This window comes from Phocoena sinus, chromosome 8 (genome assembly GCF_008692025.1).
Source record: "Phocoena sinus isolate mPhoSin1 chromosome 8, mPhoSin1.pri, whole genome shotgun sequence".
Taxonomy (NCBI): Eukaryota; Metazoa; Chordata; class Mammalia; order Artiodactyla; family Phocoenidae; genus Phocoena; species Phocoena sinus.
Window position 1 is genome coordinate 102,418,985 of NC_045770.1, and position 15,262 is coordinate 102,434,246.

A 15,262-nucleotide genomic window follows, 5' to 3' on the forward strand; every position below is an offset into this window, starting at 1 on the left:
GCTCCGGGGGAAAGAGGCGGAGCCTGCGAAGAGAGTAGGCAGGTGATTGCCGGCTGCAGCCCGGAGCTTCCGGACCCTGGGAAGGGTTACCGCCGCCTCAGGGGTTGGAGGCAAGACTTTTGGTTTGGGGAGACAGAGGCATTAGCGGGTGACAGGACCCAGGACCTCTGAGTCGTAGGGATGCCCGGGAGTCTCAGGGATGTCTGGTAGCAGGAGCCTCGGAGCTCTTGCTGGGATGATAAGACGTTTTACAGCCCAGGGAGGGGTCAGGTGGGTGCAGAAGGGCTGGGAGTACCCTCAGGAGGTTTGTGGCAGAGGGGGCCAGCTGTCGGGTCCAAGGGTGGCTGTGGGTCCCCCGGGGTGACAGGCCTGGCTCTGCCCTCCCCCAGAACTGCCCTATCCAGATCATGGACTCTGAGGTGTCCCTGCTGCTGCAATGCCCCCCGGGGGGGCTGCCTGAGGAGCAGGTACGGGCTGAGCTGAGCCCTGCCTACGACCGTCGCCCACTGCCAGGAGGGGACAAGGCCATCACTGCAGTCTGGGAGAGCCGGCTTCAGGCCCAGCCCTGGCTCTTTGACGCCCCCAAGTTCCGCCTGCACTCTGCCACCCTGGTGCCCACTGGCTCGCCGGGGCCACAGCTGCACCTGTGCCTGGGCCTTACTTCCTATCGAGACTTCCTGGGCACCAACTGGGCCAGCTCGGCTGCCTGGCTGCGACAGCAGGGGGCCACCGACTGGGGTGACAAGCAAGCCTACCTGGCGGACCCCTTAGGGGTGGGCGCTGCACTGGCCACTGCTGACGACTTCCTTGTCTTCCTGCGCCGCTCTGGGCAGGTGGCTGAGGCACCTGGGCTAGTGGACGTGCCCGGTGGGCACCCTGAGCCTCAGGTGAGATGCCAGGCTGGGCGCAAAGGCACAAAGACCCAGAGAGCTCGGCTTTGTTTTCCTCATCCCTTAAAGGGGGAGTTGGCCTGGTGCTCATCCGAAAGTCTCCGCTCAGGGCAGCCTCTCAGCCTCCCTGCTGAATCCTGCCCCAGACCCATGGGAAGTTAGGGAATTGGGGTGGGGGTAGGGATGGAGGACCTAGCTGGACCTGTGGTTTTCCATCTGGAAAAACAGGGCCTGGGTCAGGGGATCACCAAGGCTCTCACTCTGTGCCCAACCAGGCCCTCAGGGCCAGTGAGTGTGGGGAAAAGCAGGACGAGAAGAGGGGAGCAGGGGCTGAGCCTGACCTCTTACAGGCCCTGTGCCCAGGTGGCAGACCCCTGCACATCAACCTCCCTGGGGAGCTGGTGGTGCATGAGCTCTTCTCTAGTGTCCTTCAGGAGATCTGTGATGAGGTGAGTGAGAGGCAGGGGGGACAGAGTGGTGGGCAAGGAGGGAGGGGATAGAACAATCCAGAATTTCACAGGTCTGGGATGGCAGGAGTGTCTGTAGGCATCTGGCTTTTTTTTTTTTTTTTTTGGCTGCCTCATGTGGCTTGTGGGGTCTTAGTTGCTTGACCAGGGACTGAAACCAGGCCCTTGGCAGTGAGAGTGTGGAGTCCTAATCACTGGACCGCCAGGGAATTCCCAGGCATCTGGCATTGAGCAAAGAGCTTGGCTTTGCAGCTAGGCACACTTGGAGTGGAATTCTAACCCTCATCTCTGTGTGCCTTGTCTCTGTGTTCCTCTTTACAATGGGGACAATAATAAATGTCTTGCCTACTCCCGCCAGGTTTGTTGAAAAGAGGAGTAAATGGGAGTCCCAATTACTTTTTAAATTTTTATTTATTTATTTTTGGCTGCGTTGGGTCTTCGTTGCTGTGCACAGGCTTTCTCTAGTTGAGGCAAGCGGGGGCTACTCTACGTTGCGGTGCGCGGGCTTCTCATTGCCATGGCTTCTCTTGTTGCGGAGCACAGGCTCTAGGCGCATGGGCTTCAGTAGTTGTGGCATGTGGGCACAGTAGTTGTGGCTCGTGGGCTCTAGAGCGCAGGCTCAATAGTTGTGGCGCACGGGCTTAGTTGCTCCGCGGCATGTGGGATCTTCCCGGACCAGGGATCGAACCCGTGTACCCTGCATTGGCAGGCTGATTCTTAACCACTGCGTCACCAGGGAAGCCCCCAGTTACTAAATTGACTTCCCTAGGGTGACCCTGGGCTAACTGTTCCATCTCTCCCGTTGTGGTTTTCCCACGTGAAATGAACATGCCCAAGATCTGACATTCTGTGATTCTGGGCACTTGAACTACACACTGTAAAATGCTGTACAAGGGTAACATGCTGTTCTTCATTGAGAGGGGCAGGGATGTGGGCAGTGGGCACTGACAGGTGGTACGCCTGGCCCCAGGTGAACCTGCCGCTGCTCACCCTGAGCCAGCCGCTGCTGTTGGGCATTGCCTGCAATGAGACCAGTGCCGGCCGTGCCAGTGCTGAGTTCTACGTCCAGTGAGTGAGCTCTGGGAGACAGGGTCCTCGGTCCTGGAGTAGGTGGGTGGTTGAGCGGCATGGCTGAGGCAGCTGGGACTCCACAGGGACCCTACAGGGTCTAAGCACTCACCAGGCCACGCTCACATCCTTGTCCAGGTGCAGCCTGACTTCTGAGCAGGTGAGGAAGCACTACACGAGTGGGGGACCTGAGGCCCACGAATCCACAGGAATCATCTTTGTGGAGACACAGGTTTGAGGTGGCAAAGTGTGTCTCATTTGGACAAGGAGCTGGGTCAGGGCTTGCAGAGGCCTGGTGATGCATGTCTGTCTCCTGGGCCTGGGTCAGAGGGGCCTCCCAAATCTCTCAGAGCTTCCCTCCAGAGGCACAAGACCTCATTGGGGATGCCCTCAGCCCAAGGGAGAGGGCCAGAACTGTGGGCACAGCTCCTGCAAGAAACCCGAGGTCGGAATGTTTGGGTCTCACTGTCTTCCCACAGAATGTGAGGAGGTTGCAGGAGACTGAAATGTGGGACGAGCTCTGCCCCTCAGCCAAAGGCGCCATCTTCCTCTACAACGAATTCCAGGAAAGTTCCACCTAAGTCGCCCTAGAGTCCCCAGCCCTATCACCACAGCTCGGAAGACAATAAAGGACTTTATTCTTGGATTCCGTTGGCGTCTGCTGTTTCCGTGAGACAGAGAGAGGGGCCGGGGTGGCTGAGAGAGACAGGACAAGTGACTTGGGGGAAAAAAAGGCCCAGCCTCAGTTTTCCCCTCTGTAAGCTAAGGGCTGTGCCCCCTTGCCAGGCTCCGGTGAAGTTCCAGGCCGATTATGGGGTGGAAACTGCTTTGTGAAACGCGTCTCGCTGCAGAGTGGAGTTAACAGCCGTGTCCGAGGGAACAGAGCAACGGGGGCTGAGCCGAAAGCCTCACTGAGGGTCAGGCACCCAGCCGCAGCCACCCCGGGTGGGCGCGGGCGCCTTTCTGCAAGTCCCCGGGCTGCTGTCTCGATGGGTGGATCCGAGGCGTCAAAGGCCAATGGATGTGCGGGGGGCGGGGCCTCGCCGCTGTTGCGCACCCTCAGGCCTGTAGGCGTGGTCTGGATGTCTAAGCCAATGAGAGTGTGGAGGCGGGGCCTGAATAGGAGCAGGAAACGGCGGCCGCCGAGGGGTCCGTGAGTGAAGGGGGGGCGGGGCTTGGTGTGGCTCTTCCTGCACCCGCCCCCCGAGCTCCCAGTGTGGGAAGGGGGGGGTCTCGGCGTCCGGGGCTGGTTGTACAGACGCCCGGGTCAGAGGCGGGGACAGGGCCAGGACATTGGGGTCTGGTCTTCAGCAGGGAGGTTCCACCCGCCCCTGAGTCCCCCGGGCCTGCTTCAGTTTTCCTTTGCATCTCAACGGGGCCAGGCCCCTTCCCTCTGCCTCCCACCCCCACCCCTCATCCCCGCTGCAGTGGGTGAAGTCTGCTCCCATCCCACTGTTCTTTGTGACCTTTCACCAGCTGCCTGCCTGCCTTCATGCTGCCCCTGCGCCTGCGCCGGCTGTGGCCCCACAACCCTCCCACTCGGTTCTTCGCAGCGGCCGCCCGGCAGCGGTGAGTCGGGCGCCTGGGGCCGGGCCCGGTCGTTCAGTAGGTTTTTGTGGCTGGCCTGCCCAATTCTAGGCCCTGCGCTAGGTGCCGGGATAGTCTAGGTGCTGGGATAGTCGTGATCTCTTACGCTGCGTCAGGCGCCTTACAGGCTTGTCAGATTACCCTCACCTTCACTGCTGAGGGCACAGGATCAGAGATTAAAGGATGACCCCCCAAGGTCATACAGAGAGTTAAGTGGCACATCTGGAATTTGAGCCCAACCAAACCCAATGCACATTCCACAACTCAGGTGGTTGTCAAGCATCGCTGTGCATAACCCAGGCGGGGTGTGGGGAGCTTACAAAACTGCAGATTCCTGGGCGCTGCTCTGGAGATCCTGATTTGCAGGAATGAGGTGGGCCTCAAGAATCTATTTTTTAAAACATGCTTTTCAGGCGTTTCTGATGCAAGGGGTCTGAAAACTACACTTTGAGACAATCTGATCTGCCCCTTACCTGGAACACTCAAAAAGGGAGGGATGATTTCGAGATCTCCCTTGGCACCTGCCTCAGCCCCCTCAGCATCTGGATGCTGAGTTGAAGGGTGTGGTCCAGCGGGGCTGGGACGGGCAGGGAAGGGGTATCCTCTGTGTTTTCCTTAGCCCCTGCAGGTTTGGGCCTCTCTCCACAGGTCTGGCCCCAGTAACTACTATGAACTGTTGGGGGTGCATCCTGGTGCCAGCGCTGAAGAAGTTAAACGAGCTTTCTTCTCCAAGTCCAAAGAGGTACCAGTGGTCTTAAGTGGAGTGGGGGAAGGGAAGTCTGAGCCAGATGGGGTCCGCTCCAAATTCTCAGGAATGGAGCTGAGAGGCTCACTCTGGCTGGTGCACATTCCCTCAGCATTCATAGGGAGGGGGAGCTGCCCCAAGGGGAGAGGTCTGGCCGGGTGGAAGGAAAGGCTGTGGGGCAGGAGCCAGGAGTCCTGTCTGATGGGCTGGGTTTGGTTCTCTTGACCTGCCTGCTCTTGAGAAAGCTGGGACCAGGGCATCCAATGAGAGCCAGGCAGCAGGTGGGGAGGGCTTGAACAAGGGGAGGGGGCAGGAGTTTGTGCTTCCTGACTCTCTGGTCTTCTAGAGGGATGTGCAGGCCTGAGAGTGAGGGTCACTGCCCAGGGAGGGCCTCTGGGTATGATATGAGCCCTTGTGGGTGGATATTATCAGGATAGGTCATGGGGAGGGAGATGAGGGGAGTCCTGCCCCACCCCAGCTGCACCCTGACCGGGACCCCAGGAACCCAGCCCTGCACAGCCGCTTTGTGGAGCTGAGTGAAGCGTACCAAGTGCTGAGCCGTGAGCAGAGCCGCCGCAGCTATGACCACCAGCTCCGCTCAGCAGCTTCCCCAAAGTGTCCAGGAACCACAGCCCATCCCAGGTCTGCTCATCAGGGACACAGGTACAGTAGTCCTGCCCCCAGCTTGCCACCCCCAAGTCTCCTGGGGAGCCCCGTCTTTACACTGTCCCTTCTTCTACCGCCCAGCAGCTCCTGGGCACCCCCCAATGCAAAATACTGGGCCCAGTTTCATGAAGTGAGGCCTCAGGGACCAGAGTCAAGGCAGCAGCAGTACAAGCACAACCAGCGGGTGCTGGGGTACTGCCTCCTGATCATGCTGGCAGGCATGGGCCTGCACTATGTTGCCTTCAGGTGCGCGTCCCCCTAGGGTGATGGGCAGAGGGCAGGAGGGTGGGTGAAGCCCAGTGTCAGCCATCCATCCATACCACCCCTGTGGCCTGCACCCTTGTGTCTCTCAAGCTAAGAACTGCATGAAATAGGTCTCCTCCAGAGTCTCGTCTTATTTAGCAAAGGCAGCTCTGCACTAAGGGCTAATGTCATTTTCAGTTTTTTATAATTTGGATTTAAATCTTTGGTGCTGGTTGCCAGAGAGTGCTGGAGCCAACCAGAATCCTGCACAAGAAGGAAATGCATTGAACTGGGCCTCGCCAGAAACTGCCTTCATTTGTTTAGCAGTTGCTGTTTTCCTGCCACTCTCTCATGCGCGCCATTGCCACTGAGGTTCGGTAGCAAAGACACCTAAAGGCTGGTGCACGCTGCTAGCAGTGTGCCTAGTTCAGTGATGGAGTTAGATGAACACACCTTTCTAGTCGCCTTGAAGGACCTCCATGACAGAGCTGCTGTCACCACCTTCAGGACAGTCAGGGACCTGGGTCGCCATTAGGCCCTGGACAAGAACCAGCTGCTCTGTGCCCCTTTCCTCATCTAGCACAGGCAGTTAGCTGAGGTACCCACAAGTGTAAAGCTGTGAGACCCTCAAGTGGGGTAGAGGGGGGTGGGACTTGGGAGACAGCGGGGATTGGGGATTCCCAGAGTCGGTTGTAACCCCCTTGCAGGAAGCTGGAGCAGATGCATAGTAGCTTCATGGATGAAAAGGATCGGATCATCACAGCCATCTACAATGACACTCGGGCCCGGGCCAGGTCTGTCCCAGCTCTTTCCTGCCCTCTCCTCACTGTCCTGGCACCACCCTCCAGGATCCCAACCTGACCACCAGGTACTCTCCCCTGCAGGGCCAACAGAGCCAGGCTCCAGGAGGAGCAACGGCTGGGGCAGCAGCTGCAGCCACCACCCGGGCCTCCTCAAGGCCCCGGGATCGTGCCCCCCGGCCCCAGCCCCTGAGCGGTTCACCTTGGAGAGCACACCTTGGATGGGGCCTGCGGTGTGCTCCCTTCTGGGACACCCCACTCCCCAAAACGCGTGCAATAAAGTGATTCTCAGAGCTCTTGTCTGGCTCGCTCCTACAGGCCCGGAGCCCCCGGCCCGGGCCCCGCCCTCCGGGCTCTGGCGGCGGCAACCCGGGAGCCCGGCCCCCTGGGCGGTGCGTCCCCTTTCCCCTGCTGCGGCAGGAGGTGGGGTGTGTGTAGAGGGGGCGGGCCCCGCCGGCGGCCTCGCCCCCCCCTCCCCCACCCCGCCCCCGCCCCGCGGCCCGGTGGGGAGCGCGTGTCTGGGTCACATGAGCCGCCCGCCCGCCAGCCCGGGCCCGGCCCCCCGCCGTCCCCGCCGTCCCCGCCGCCCGCCGCCGCCACCACCGGCCGCCCGCCCGCCCGGCTCCTCCGGCCGCCGCCGCCGCTGCGCTGCGCTGCGCTGCCTGCGCCCAGGGCTCGGGAGGGGGCCGCGGAGGAGCCGCCCACCGCGCCCGGCCCCCGCCCGCCGCTCCCGGGCCCGCGCCATGGGGCTCTGGCTGCCGCCGCCCCCCGCGCCGCCGGGCTAGGGCGATGCGGGCGCCCCCGGCGCGCGGCCCCTGCGGGCACCATGAGCCCCCTGCTCCGCCGCCTGCTGCTCGCCGCGCTCCTGCAGCTGGCCCCCGCCCAGGTACGTGCGTCCGCGACAACCCGCCCGCCCGCCGTGCCCTCTCTCAAGGTTGGCGGAAGTGGGGAGGCGCGGAGCGGCCGGGTTCTCGGGGATCCGCGGGGTCGGGCCTCGGACGGGGGCGTCTCGGGAGCCCGGCCTGGGCATCCCCCGGGAGGCGTCCCTCCCCGCCCGCCAGCCCAACTCCGGGGCCACTCCCCCGCCCCACCCCGTCCCCAGGGCGCAGCCGGGGGCGGGGCCGCCTCGGTGCCTGCAGGACGCGGTTCGGCGCTCACTGTGGCCCCTCTTGATCTGCGGCCTCGAGAACAAGCCCGGTCCCTAGGCTTGGAGGTTCGACGCTGCCGGCAGAGCGTGCCTGGGGGGTTGTAGCCAGGGCAGGTCCCAGGTCCCAGGTGGCCTGGAGAGGACAGGTAAAGCTAGAGTGGCCCCAGGAACAGAGTAGTCTGGAAATAAGCCTCCTGACTGCAAGGGCAGAGCCCTGGGGCCAGCGACAGGGCTAGCCCTTCCTGGAATGCACCTTGGGTCCAGGTTTCTTCTCTCCTGCAGGGCCCGGTCTCCCAGCCTGATGCCCCTGGTCATCAGAAGAAAGGTAATAGTAACAATAGGAACTTTCTACTAGCCAGCACTAAGAATCTTTTCTTCCAGTCCTGATTCCAGACTCTGTGTATTCCTCATCTTGTGTAATCACACTCTTCTGTAAGACGCAAACTCTTATTCTGCCCATTTCACAGAAGAGGAGATTGAGGCAGGGGGGTTCCTAGGTTCTGGATGAACAGGACAGGGAAGAGAGATTGGGAGGGCAGAAGTAGGGGCAAGCGGAGGGTGGCTGTGACACGAGAACTAAGGAGAACAGCTTCTGGGCGCAGGGGTAGGGGAACCAGGGAGCAGCTGCAGGAAACCCAGTGGGGACTTAACCCTTACGCGTCTGCCCCCAGTGGTGTCATGGATAGACGTGTATGCCCGTGCCACCTGCCAGCCGCGGGAGGTTGTGGTGCCCCTGACCATGGAGCTCATGGGCACTGTGGCCAAGCAACTGGTGCCCAGCTGCGTGACGGTGCAGCGCTGTGGCGGCTGCTGCCCTGACGACGGCCTGGAGTGTGTGCCCACTGGGCAGCACCAAGTCCGAATGCAGGTATGGGGCAGGTGGAGTGTGCCTGGCTGGATGCTGGCGTTCTGGGGACTGAGAGGGTGGCAGCCAGAGCCCTGGCTGGTGGGCAAGGTATTCTCATTTCTCCAGGCCATGGAGCGTCCCTTTCCCCTCTCTCTGACGGTCTCTCTCCCTGTTCTCCTGAGCACAGATCCTCATGATCCGGTACCCAAGCAGTCAGCTGGGAGAGATGTCCCTGGAAGAACACAGCCAGTGTGAATGCAGGTGCCAGCCAGGCCCCACTCCTGAGTTCGCAGAGACAAGGCTTGGGGGGTGCTAGGTGTGGTGGTACACCACAGCGGGGACCGGGTTTCCGAGAGTATAGCCAGGTAGGCCTGGGATCTAGGGCAAGAGAGTAGGATGCTTGGCTTCCTGATCCTCTTTTTCCTTGTCTCTGTCTGTCTCTCTTACTTTTCAGACCAAAAAAACGAGAGAGTGCTGTGAAGCTGGACAGGTGAGTCTTGGGCTCTCGCTGAGGTGGGGTTGGAGCCCAGGCCCAGCACCCAGAATGTAATGTGTGGGTGGGGCAGGGGGTGTAAGAGTGTGTCAGGAAGTTGTGGTCCCCCGCCTTCTCCTCCCACTCATGTCCCCCTCTCCCCTTTTCCTCTGCTCCCCAAGACTATATGCTCTTTCCCAACCCCAGCTCCCGGGAAGACTCTTACTTCTCACCCGAGACCTGTTGCTTCTCCTCCTAGGGCTTCCACTCCCCACCACCGTCCCCAGCCCCGCTCTGTTCCGGGCTGGGACCCTGCCCCCGGAGCACCCTCCCCAGCTGACATCACCCATCCCACTCCAGCCCCAGGCCCCTCTGCCCACGCTGCCCCCAGCGCCGCCAGCGCCCTGACCCCCGGACCTGCCGCTGCCGCTGCCGACGCCGCAGCTTCCTCCGTTGTCAAGGGCGGGGCTTAGAGCTCAACCCAGACACCTGCAGGTGAGGAGTCGGGTGTGGCGTCAAGGTGCCATCCTGGAGCAGGTCCCAGTGAGCCTGCTGGTGGGAGAAGAGCCAGGGAAGGGGAAACTCGGAGGGTGCTGAACTGTTGACCAGGCGCCTGCGGGCACTGGGGTCAGCGTAAACAAGGCTCACATTCTGATGCGGAGTCAGACGTGAGGGCACGTGATGCCAACACGGGAAGTCAAGTCAAGACCTGTGGTGAGGGCCCCCTGACGTTGTCTTTGAGAGGTTAGAGATGTCCTGGAAGACGTGACATTGCCAGGTGTAGAAAAGAGAAAGACAGCCTTCCAGTTTGCAAGGCTCTGAGCCTTCCCAGAAACCCCTGTGGTAGAGTTTGTTCCACCTTAGGTGCTCCAAGAGGCCAGGGGATGTGGTGGAATGCTGGTCCACCCTTGTCCAAGTTGCTTCTCACCACCCCTCCTTTCCACAGCGGGGCCATGGGGTGGCGTCCTGTGGACCAGGCCAGCTGGGGCTTCCCAGGAGTGTTAGGGGAGAATGAGGTTCGCAGAAGGTAAGAAGTGGGTGAGTCTAGAGGAGCAAGGGCTGAGCTGTGCCGGCATAAACAGACCCCTTCTTCCTTTTTCAGGTGCCGGAAGCTGCGAAGGTGATACATTGCTTTTCAAACTCAGTGGGGCCATTTGCCTCGCAGGCCTGCCCAGAGGGCAACAAGAGGGCATCCTGGTGAGAACAGTCCAGTCCCCAAGACCTCAACCTGGGCGGAAGCTCCTCCAGGACCTGGGCCCCTCAGAGGGCTTTCCAACTGCCCTTTGTCTCTCTGAGGCTGCCGTCCAACAAAGTGGACAGAGTTGGATGAAGAGACCTGGAGGCAGCACAAGGGGTCATGTACCATCTTGGGAGAGAATGGGGTCCCGGCTCAGTTTTTAACCACCTCGTGCAAGTGAGCATCTTACAACTGGCTCCTCCGTCCCCTCACTAAGAAGACCCTGGTCCTCTACAAAAAAATGAGAGTTGGGCTTCAGTACAAGAACTGTGAACCCCAGTCCTGATAAAAGAGATAGAAGGAACTGTCCCTGCCTGTGTCACTGTTTGTCACTGTCCGGGCTGGCTGGTTTGGACATGAATGTCTGCGTCACACTGCCTCCTAGACATGGAGCTTAGAGGAGATGAGGCCCAAGGCCCCACAACAGGTCACAGAGCCAGAATCGTGCATCCTTCACGTTCATGTTGTGCTAGCAGGCCCTGGGGAGTCCCTGCCCCTCTGCTCATTACAAGGGTTCCTTTCTGGAAGGAGAGGGCCAGTGAGCTTGAGGTGGGACCCAGATCTGCTGAATGACCTTGGCTGTCACTGCCTCTCTTTCTGAGGCTCAGTTCCCACACGTGCACACGGAGGGAACCGATGATTACTGTGGTCTGGGCCCTTGGGCTCCAAAAAAAAGAGAGTCACGTAATAGGAAAGAACACCCATCTTCCCTGCCGGGTTACACTCTTTGTTTGCAGCTTTTTGCTCCCGGTAGCTTAACTCGAAGGTCACGCACCTGGTCTGCCCTCACCTCACTCCCACATCCCTGAAAGGGAGGCAGCACCAGAGGTCTGTGGTCGGTGGGCCCCGCTCACCCCAGCCACACGGTCTTCTCCACTCTCGCCTCCCTTGCACCTTGGGCTCCCCTCCTCAGGCGCTGCTTGGGACTCCTCTGACCTTTATCTGACCCAGCCCAAGCTCAGTGGCCAGCTTTCGGCCTGTAACCTTCAGTGCCCCTGGGTCTGAGTGATGAGGGGGTGAACTGAAGGGCAACCTTGGGCACCAGTGCTTTGCCCCATCGAGACAGAACATTCATGGCAGAGGTTAAGCCAAAGCAGCTACCCTAATGGAGGCCTTCTCTGAAGTGTTAGAGGGTGGGGTAATGATCTTGTTGGGCCAAGAGTGGGGTTAAACCAGAAGAGACCATTCCTGACAGTGATTGCTACTTTCAAATCATTTTCTCAGCTATTCTGTCACCCAAAATGCCAGAGCTCAATTAGAGTGAGACAGATGAGGGTTAGGGACAGTAGCTACCACCTCCCAAGACCATTTAAGCCTGCCCAGCGTGCACACGGCTTCGTATGTGCCTTCTCGCCTAGCCCTCAATTCTGAGTGTTGTAATTATCTTCCTTTTTCAGTTGAGGAAGTAGGCTTGAAAACTCTGACCTGGGGATGTGACCTCAGGTCGACTCTCTCCCTAACACTCAACTTAGGCTTATCTGCCTCCCAACTGCAGGTTCATTACTTCAATGGACAGATGTTCACTCCTGGGTGCTGTGGTGCCTGGAAATAAGTCCGGTTGGGGAACGGACCCAGCCAGACCATTACAGTCATGATTCAGGGGTCATCGTGCAGCAGGTAGAGGCAGGCCTGCACACTGGGAGAGAAAAAAGGGAGAGAGCATTCGCCGTGGGCCAGGGCCTGGCAGTGCACATCACTTGCAGCAATCCTACGGGGGCCCTGCGGGGTGGATGTTATCAAGCCCGAGTTACCAGGCCAAGGAACTTGCTCAAGGTCACACAGCCTGTCAATGAGTGGCAGACCCTGGATTCAAACCCAGGGCTCACTCTGAAGCCAGGCTCTTTCCACAGCAACTGAGGATTGTGGATCCTGAAGAGGCTCAGGGGCAAACAGGAGAGGCTGGGGGCGACATAAAATGGTGTCCCAAGACCCCCGCCGCGAACCCACGCCCACCTGACCTTAATTTCACCTCGACCGGAAGTGCCTTCGGCCCTTTCAGAAGTCACTTTCACCTAACCTTACGGACTACAGAGCCACCGGACCTGACGCATAAGTCACATGGCGGCGCGGGGGGCGGAGCTAGAGAAGGCCGCCCAGGCGGGCGTGTGGCCGCGGGTTTCGCACGGTCCAATGAGGGCGGGCGGCGTGGCCGGGTCTGGTGGCAACGATGACGCGCCTGCGCAGAGACGGCAGCAGGACTGGGGTGGACTCCGGGGGCGCGGCGAGGAGGTGAGCGGGGGCCACAGCCCGGGCTGTGGGGAGCCGGGGTGCAAGGGGGCAGGCTGGATCAGGCGGGGCAGGAGCGGGCCGGGGCTCTGAGTGTCAACAAGGGATAGGTTACGAGGGAATTGAGGGTTGGGGTCAGAGCTGTCTGGGGATGCCGCAGGGGGAGGGTTCTCACGCCTCACGGGGCGGGGCTCCGGGAGTCGAGGCGGGACGTGGAACGGAGACGGGTGGGACCTCTGAGCTTGTGCCAGTGGAAGGCGGAGCTCCAGGGCTGGGGGCGGGTCTCGGACTGGTGAGGGACGGAGGCTGGCCCTTGGAGGAGGAGCTGGAACAGGCGGAAGGAGGAGCCTCGGGTTTGGAGACCGAGGGGGAAGGAGCCCAGGCACTGGGGGCGCGGCCTCAGCCGGTGAGTGGCGCGGCTACAGTTCAGGAAAAGGGGTCTAGTCCTGTCGGGGGCGGGACTACGGGGCCGGGGGCGGAACCACGCCCTCTAAAGGGTGGGGCTAAGGAACCCAGCGAAGGGGTAGGCCCAGGTAATGGCCCGGGGCGTCCACGCGGGGGCGGTCTCCGTGGTGGCCGTGCCTGGGGACGCGGTAGGCCGAGAACTCCCCCGGGAGAGGTGGTGTGGGTGGAGCGGGCTCGGCGGCCACCCGACACGGGGCCAGTCTGGGTGCCCCGCAGGCCCCCGAGGGCTCAGAGTTGGGGCGGCGCCTCGGGCGGAGGCACAGGACCAGCCTGGGGGGTACCCCCGGAGGACAGGGGCTCCCCGGAGCCACCCAGTGGCGATGTGTGGGTGCCTCGGGGCCGACCCCCTGCGGCAGCCGCAGAGGTGTGGGTTTGCTGGGCGGGAGGCAATTGGGTGTGGCGTGAATGGGGTCGCCCGGTTGGGGCAACTGCTGCGCAGCCAGATAGGGTTTGGACTTTGCGGAAAGGGACAGGGGGGAATTGAAGAGCAGAGCTGGGGACTGGGAGGGACGAAAGGGCAGGGGGTGAGCAAAGGGGCTGGACCCTGGCTGCTGTGGCCTCCCCTGACCCCCTCCCCCCGCTGCTGGGGTCCTCGGGCAAGCCCCCTTCTCACTGGACTGGTAAGTGTGGCCGCGGAGCCTGGGGGAGGGGGCGGTGACACGGGACAAGGGGATCCCCAGGGGCAGGCAAGGTACGGTGGGGTGGAATCCTCCTGGTACTTGCCCGTATTCCATGCCCTCCCGTTCCTCTCCCCCGGTTGGTTGGTCGGGGTCTGTCCCCGCAGAAACATGAGGCTGAGCTGGGTCCTGACAGTATTGTCCATCTGCCTGAGCGCCCTGGTCACGGCCGCCGGGGCCGAGGGCAAACGGAAGCTGCAGATCGGAGTCAAGAAACGGGTAGACCACTGTCCCATCAAATCACGCAAAGGGGACGTCCTGCACATGCACTACACGGTGGGTGAGGAAGTGGAGCTTTTGGGGGTGGGTGGGCCTTCCGGGGACCAGAAAGGACTTGGGAGCCAGGTGTGTCTGCCAAAAGGTGGGTGACCTTGGGCAAGTCTCCTCATCTACTTTGCATGATCCTATCTTGCTCTTAACTGTCTACTCCCAGTTGGCACCAGCAAGCAGTGCAATGTACTGTGAGCTGCCCAAGGTTCTGTCCCTTTCTAGGACTATGGCCGCCAGTGCTGTGGGCTGCCACCTTGATGGGAAGAGCACCTGGGGGTGGGGGTGTCAGAGCAGACCCTCCTCCTCACTGGCCTTCCCATGGTCTCACAGGGTAAGCTGGAAGATGGAACAGAGTTTGACAGCAGCCTGCCCCAGAACCAGCCCTTTGTCTTCTCCCTGGGCACGGGCCAGGTCATCAAGGGCTGGGACCAGGGGCTGCTAGGGTGAGTCGATGGGCCATGGCTGTGGTCCAGGAGGTGAACTGTGGGAGGCAAGCTCCAGGTATAGGGTGGGGGCAGGGAGCCTGGGTGCTGCCACATGCTGAACATGTATTGTCCTACAGGATGTGTGAGGGGGAAAAGCGGAAGCTGGTGATCCCATCAGAGCTAGGTAAGAGGCCCTTCCTGAATGGGGATAGGGAGTTCAGGGTTATATCTACGTAAGGGTGAAGGCTGGTTCAGCCTCTGCACTGATCTCCACTCAATCCATTCAATACATGCCACTTCCAAGTCTAGTTGGGTCCAGCAGTGAGGACAGGGCAAGACCCTTGGGACGCTTGGCTCTGGTGCCCACTCTTTGCCCTCTACAAGACCTTTAGCAGCCCCCTCCCAAATCCATTACACCTTCTCCATTTCTGGCCTTGTGCTGGGATGGGCAGAGGCTTGGTTTCAGCTTGGTAGTCTGCAGAACACCTCACTGCCTGGCCACGGCTCACTTTCTTTGTGCATCTTTGCAGGGTACGGAGAGCGGGGAGCTCCCCCAAAGATTCCAGGTAATAAACCTTCCTGCCCCCCATCTCCTGTACCCATTCCATCTCCCTGTGGCCCTGGTTTTCATTCTGATCCCACTTCTCCCCTGCAGGCGGTGCAACCTTGGTGTTCGAGGTGGAGCTGCTCAAAATCGAGCGACGTTCAGAACTGTAGCCAAACTGGGGAGGGCTGGGGGAGAGGCCCCCATCTGGGACCAGACTGTTTAAAGAAAGAAAAAAAACTTTAAAGCCCACGAAGTGAGCCTGTGTTTGTTTGTGGGCCCTGGAGACTTAGAAACCACAGCTTCAGCCTTCCCTCTCCCTCATCCTCCCCCCATCCCTCCCTCTCCTTTCCTGGCTGCAGAGCCTTGGGGTCTAGTAGGCTCAGTGGCATGGAGGTCATGATGGCCAAGCCCTGGGTGACTTGGTGGCCCTTGTCCAGAGGGGAAAAGGAGTATTCCTGCCTGCCAGCAGCAACAACGGCTCCT

At 60.7% G+C, this 15,262-nt stretch overlaps 5 protein-coding genes across 18 annotated transcripts; all 5 read left to right on the top strand.

The window, feature by feature from the left end:
* Window positions 1-9: 9 nt before the first annotated feature.
* Window positions 10-3,336, top strand: NUDT22 (nudix hydrolase 22). Of its 3 annotated transcripts, none has more exons than XM_032640742.1 (6): window positions 10-110; window positions 390-887; window positions 1,241-1,339; window positions 2,328-2,425; window positions 2,564-2,657; window positions 2,905-3,071. In XM_032640742.1, exons 2-6 carry the CDS (start codon window positions 408-410, stop codon window positions 3,004-3,006), a joined length of 873 nt encoding a protein of 290 aa, XP_032496633.1. In that variant the 5' UTR covers window positions 10-110; window positions 390-407; the 3' UTR covers window positions 3,007-3,071. The 3 variants fall into 3 exon arrangements, with proteins under 3 accessions (XP_032496633.1, XP_032496635.1, XP_032496634.1); XM_032640744.1 differs by having other exon boundaries at window positions 27-110; window positions 2,564-2,664; window positions 2,905-3,336; XM_032640743.1 differs by lacking the exon at window positions 10-110 and adding an exon at window positions 117-270.
* Window positions 3,337-3,399: 63 nt separating this feature from the next.
* Window positions 3,400-7,251, top strand: DNAJC4 (DnaJ heat shock protein family (Hsp40) member C4). 6 transcript variants are annotated; one of them, XM_032640735.1, is made up of 7 exons: window positions 3,400-3,578; window positions 3,902-3,994; window positions 4,661-4,754; window positions 5,236-5,420; window positions 5,505-5,669; window positions 6,374-6,460; window positions 6,551-6,759. In XM_032640735.1, the coding sequence occupies exons 1-7, from the start codon at window positions 3,415-3,417 to the stop codon at window positions 6,657-6,659; spliced, it is 897 nt and encodes a 298-aa protein (XP_032496626.1). In that variant the 5' UTR covers window positions 3,400-3,414; the 3' UTR covers window positions 6,660-6,759. The 6 variants fall into 6 exon arrangements, with proteins under 6 accessions (XP_032496626.1, XP_032496627.1, XP_032496629.1 ...); XM_032640736.1 differs by having other exon boundaries at window positions 5,508-5,669; window positions 6,551-6,692; XM_032640741.1 differs by having other exon boundaries at window positions 3,522-3,574; window positions 6,551-6,692.
* On the top strand, window positions 7,045-10,658 carry VEGFB (vascular endothelial growth factor B). 2 transcript variants are annotated; one of them, XM_032640745.1, is made up of 7 exons: window positions 7,045-7,352; window positions 7,896-7,938; window positions 8,285-8,481; window positions 8,648-8,721; window positions 8,915-8,950; window positions 9,192-9,427; window positions 10,035-10,658. In XM_032640745.1, exons 1-6 carry the CDS (start codon window positions 7,293-7,295, stop codon window positions 9,403-9,405), a joined length of 624 nt encoding a protein of 207 aa, XP_032496636.1. In that variant the 5' UTR covers window positions 7,045-7,292; the 3' UTR covers window positions 9,406-9,427; window positions 10,035-10,658. The 2 variants fall into 2 exon arrangements, with proteins under 2 accessions (XP_032496636.1, XP_032496637.1); XM_032640746.1 differs by having other exon boundaries at window positions 9,293-9,427; window positions 10,035-10,478.
* Window positions 10,659-12,263: 1,605 nt separating this feature from the next.
* FKBP2 (FKBP prolyl isomerase 2) lies at window positions 12,264-15,028 on the top strand. 6 transcript variants are annotated; one of them, XM_032642112.1, is made up of 6 exons: window positions 12,264-12,398; window positions 13,645-13,813; window positions 14,138-14,250; window positions 14,370-14,416; window positions 14,763-14,798; window positions 14,888-15,028. In XM_032642112.1, exons 1-6 carry the CDS (start codon window positions 12,337-12,339, stop codon window positions 14,947-14,949), a joined length of 489 nt encoding a protein of 162 aa, XP_032498003.1. In that variant the 5' UTR covers window positions 12,264-12,336; the 3' UTR covers window positions 14,950-15,028. The 6 variants fall into 6 exon arrangements, with proteins under 6 accessions (XP_032498003.1, XP_032498006.1, XP_032498007.1 ...); XM_032642115.1 differs by having other exon boundaries at window positions 12,388-12,801; XM_032642116.1 differs by lacking the exon at window positions 12,264-12,398 and adding an exon at window positions 12,740-12,928.
* On the top strand, window positions 12,518-15,003 carry LOC116758846 (translation initiation factor IF-2). The gene is made up of 6 exons (XM_032642111.1): window positions 12,518-13,480; window positions 13,645-13,813; window positions 14,138-14,250; window positions 14,370-14,416; window positions 14,763-14,798; window positions 14,888-15,003. The coding sequence occupies exon 1, from the start codon at window positions 12,547-12,549 to the stop codon at window positions 13,342-13,344; it is 798 nt and encodes a 265-aa protein (XP_032498002.1). The 5' UTR covers window positions 12,518-12,546; the 3' UTR covers window positions 13,345-13,480; window positions 13,645-13,813; window positions 14,138-14,250; window positions 14,370-14,416; window positions 14,763-14,798; window positions 14,888-15,003.
* Window positions 15,029-15,262: the final 234 nt, after the last annotated feature.

Coding starts and splice junctions, on each gene's coding strand:
- FKBP2 (XM_032642112.1), top strand. CDS start 12,337: ATGACGCGCCTGCGCAGAGACGGCAGCAGGACTGGGGTGGACTCCGGG. Junction 12,399..13,644: donor TCCGGGGGCGCGGCGAGGAG/GTGAGCGGGGGC, acceptor CTGTCCCCGCAG/AAACATGAGGCTGAGCTGGG. Junction 13,814..14,137: donor TCCTGCACATGCACTACACG/GTGGGTGAGGAA, acceptor ATGGTCTCACAG/GGTAAGCTGGAAGATGGAAC.
- NUDT22 (XM_032640742.1), top strand. CDS start 408: ATGGACTCTGAGGTGTCCCTGCTGCTGCAATGCCCCCCGGGGGGGCTG. Junction 888..1,240: donor GTGGGCACCCTGAGCCTCAG/GTGAGATGCCAG, acceptor GACCTCTTACAG/GCCCTGTGCCCAGGTGGCAG. Junction 1,340..2,327: donor TTCAGGAGATCTGTGATGAG/GTGAGTGAGAGG, acceptor GCCTGGCCCCAG/GTGAACCTGCCGCTGCTCAC.
- LOC116758846 (XM_032642111.1), top strand. CDS start 12,547: ATGCCGCAGGGGGAGGGTTCTCACGCCTCACGGGGCGGGGCTCCGGGA.
- VEGFB (XM_032640745.1), top strand. CDS start 7,293: ATGAGCCCCCTGCTCCGCCGCCTGCTGCTCGCCGCGCTCCTGCAGCTG. Junction 8,722..8,914: donor CACAGCCAGTGTGAATGCAG/GTGCCAGCCAGG, acceptor CTTACTTTTCAG/ACCAAAAAAACGAGAGAGTG. Junction 8,951..9,191: donor AGTGCTGTGAAGCTGGACAG/GTGAGTCTTGGG, acceptor TTCTCCTCCTAG/GGCTTCCACTCCCCACCACC.
- DNAJC4 (XM_032640735.1), top strand. CDS start 3,415: ATGGGTGGATCCGAGGCGTCAAAGGCCAATGGATGTGCGGGGGGCGGG. Junction 3,995..4,660: donor GCAGCGGCCGCCCGGCAGCG/GTGAGTCGGGCG, acceptor CTCTCTCCACAG/GTCTGGCCCCAGTAACTACT. Junction 4,755..5,235: donor TCTTCTCCAAGTCCAAAGAG/GTACCAGTGGTC, acceptor GCCCCACCCCAG/CTGCACCCTGACCGGGACCC.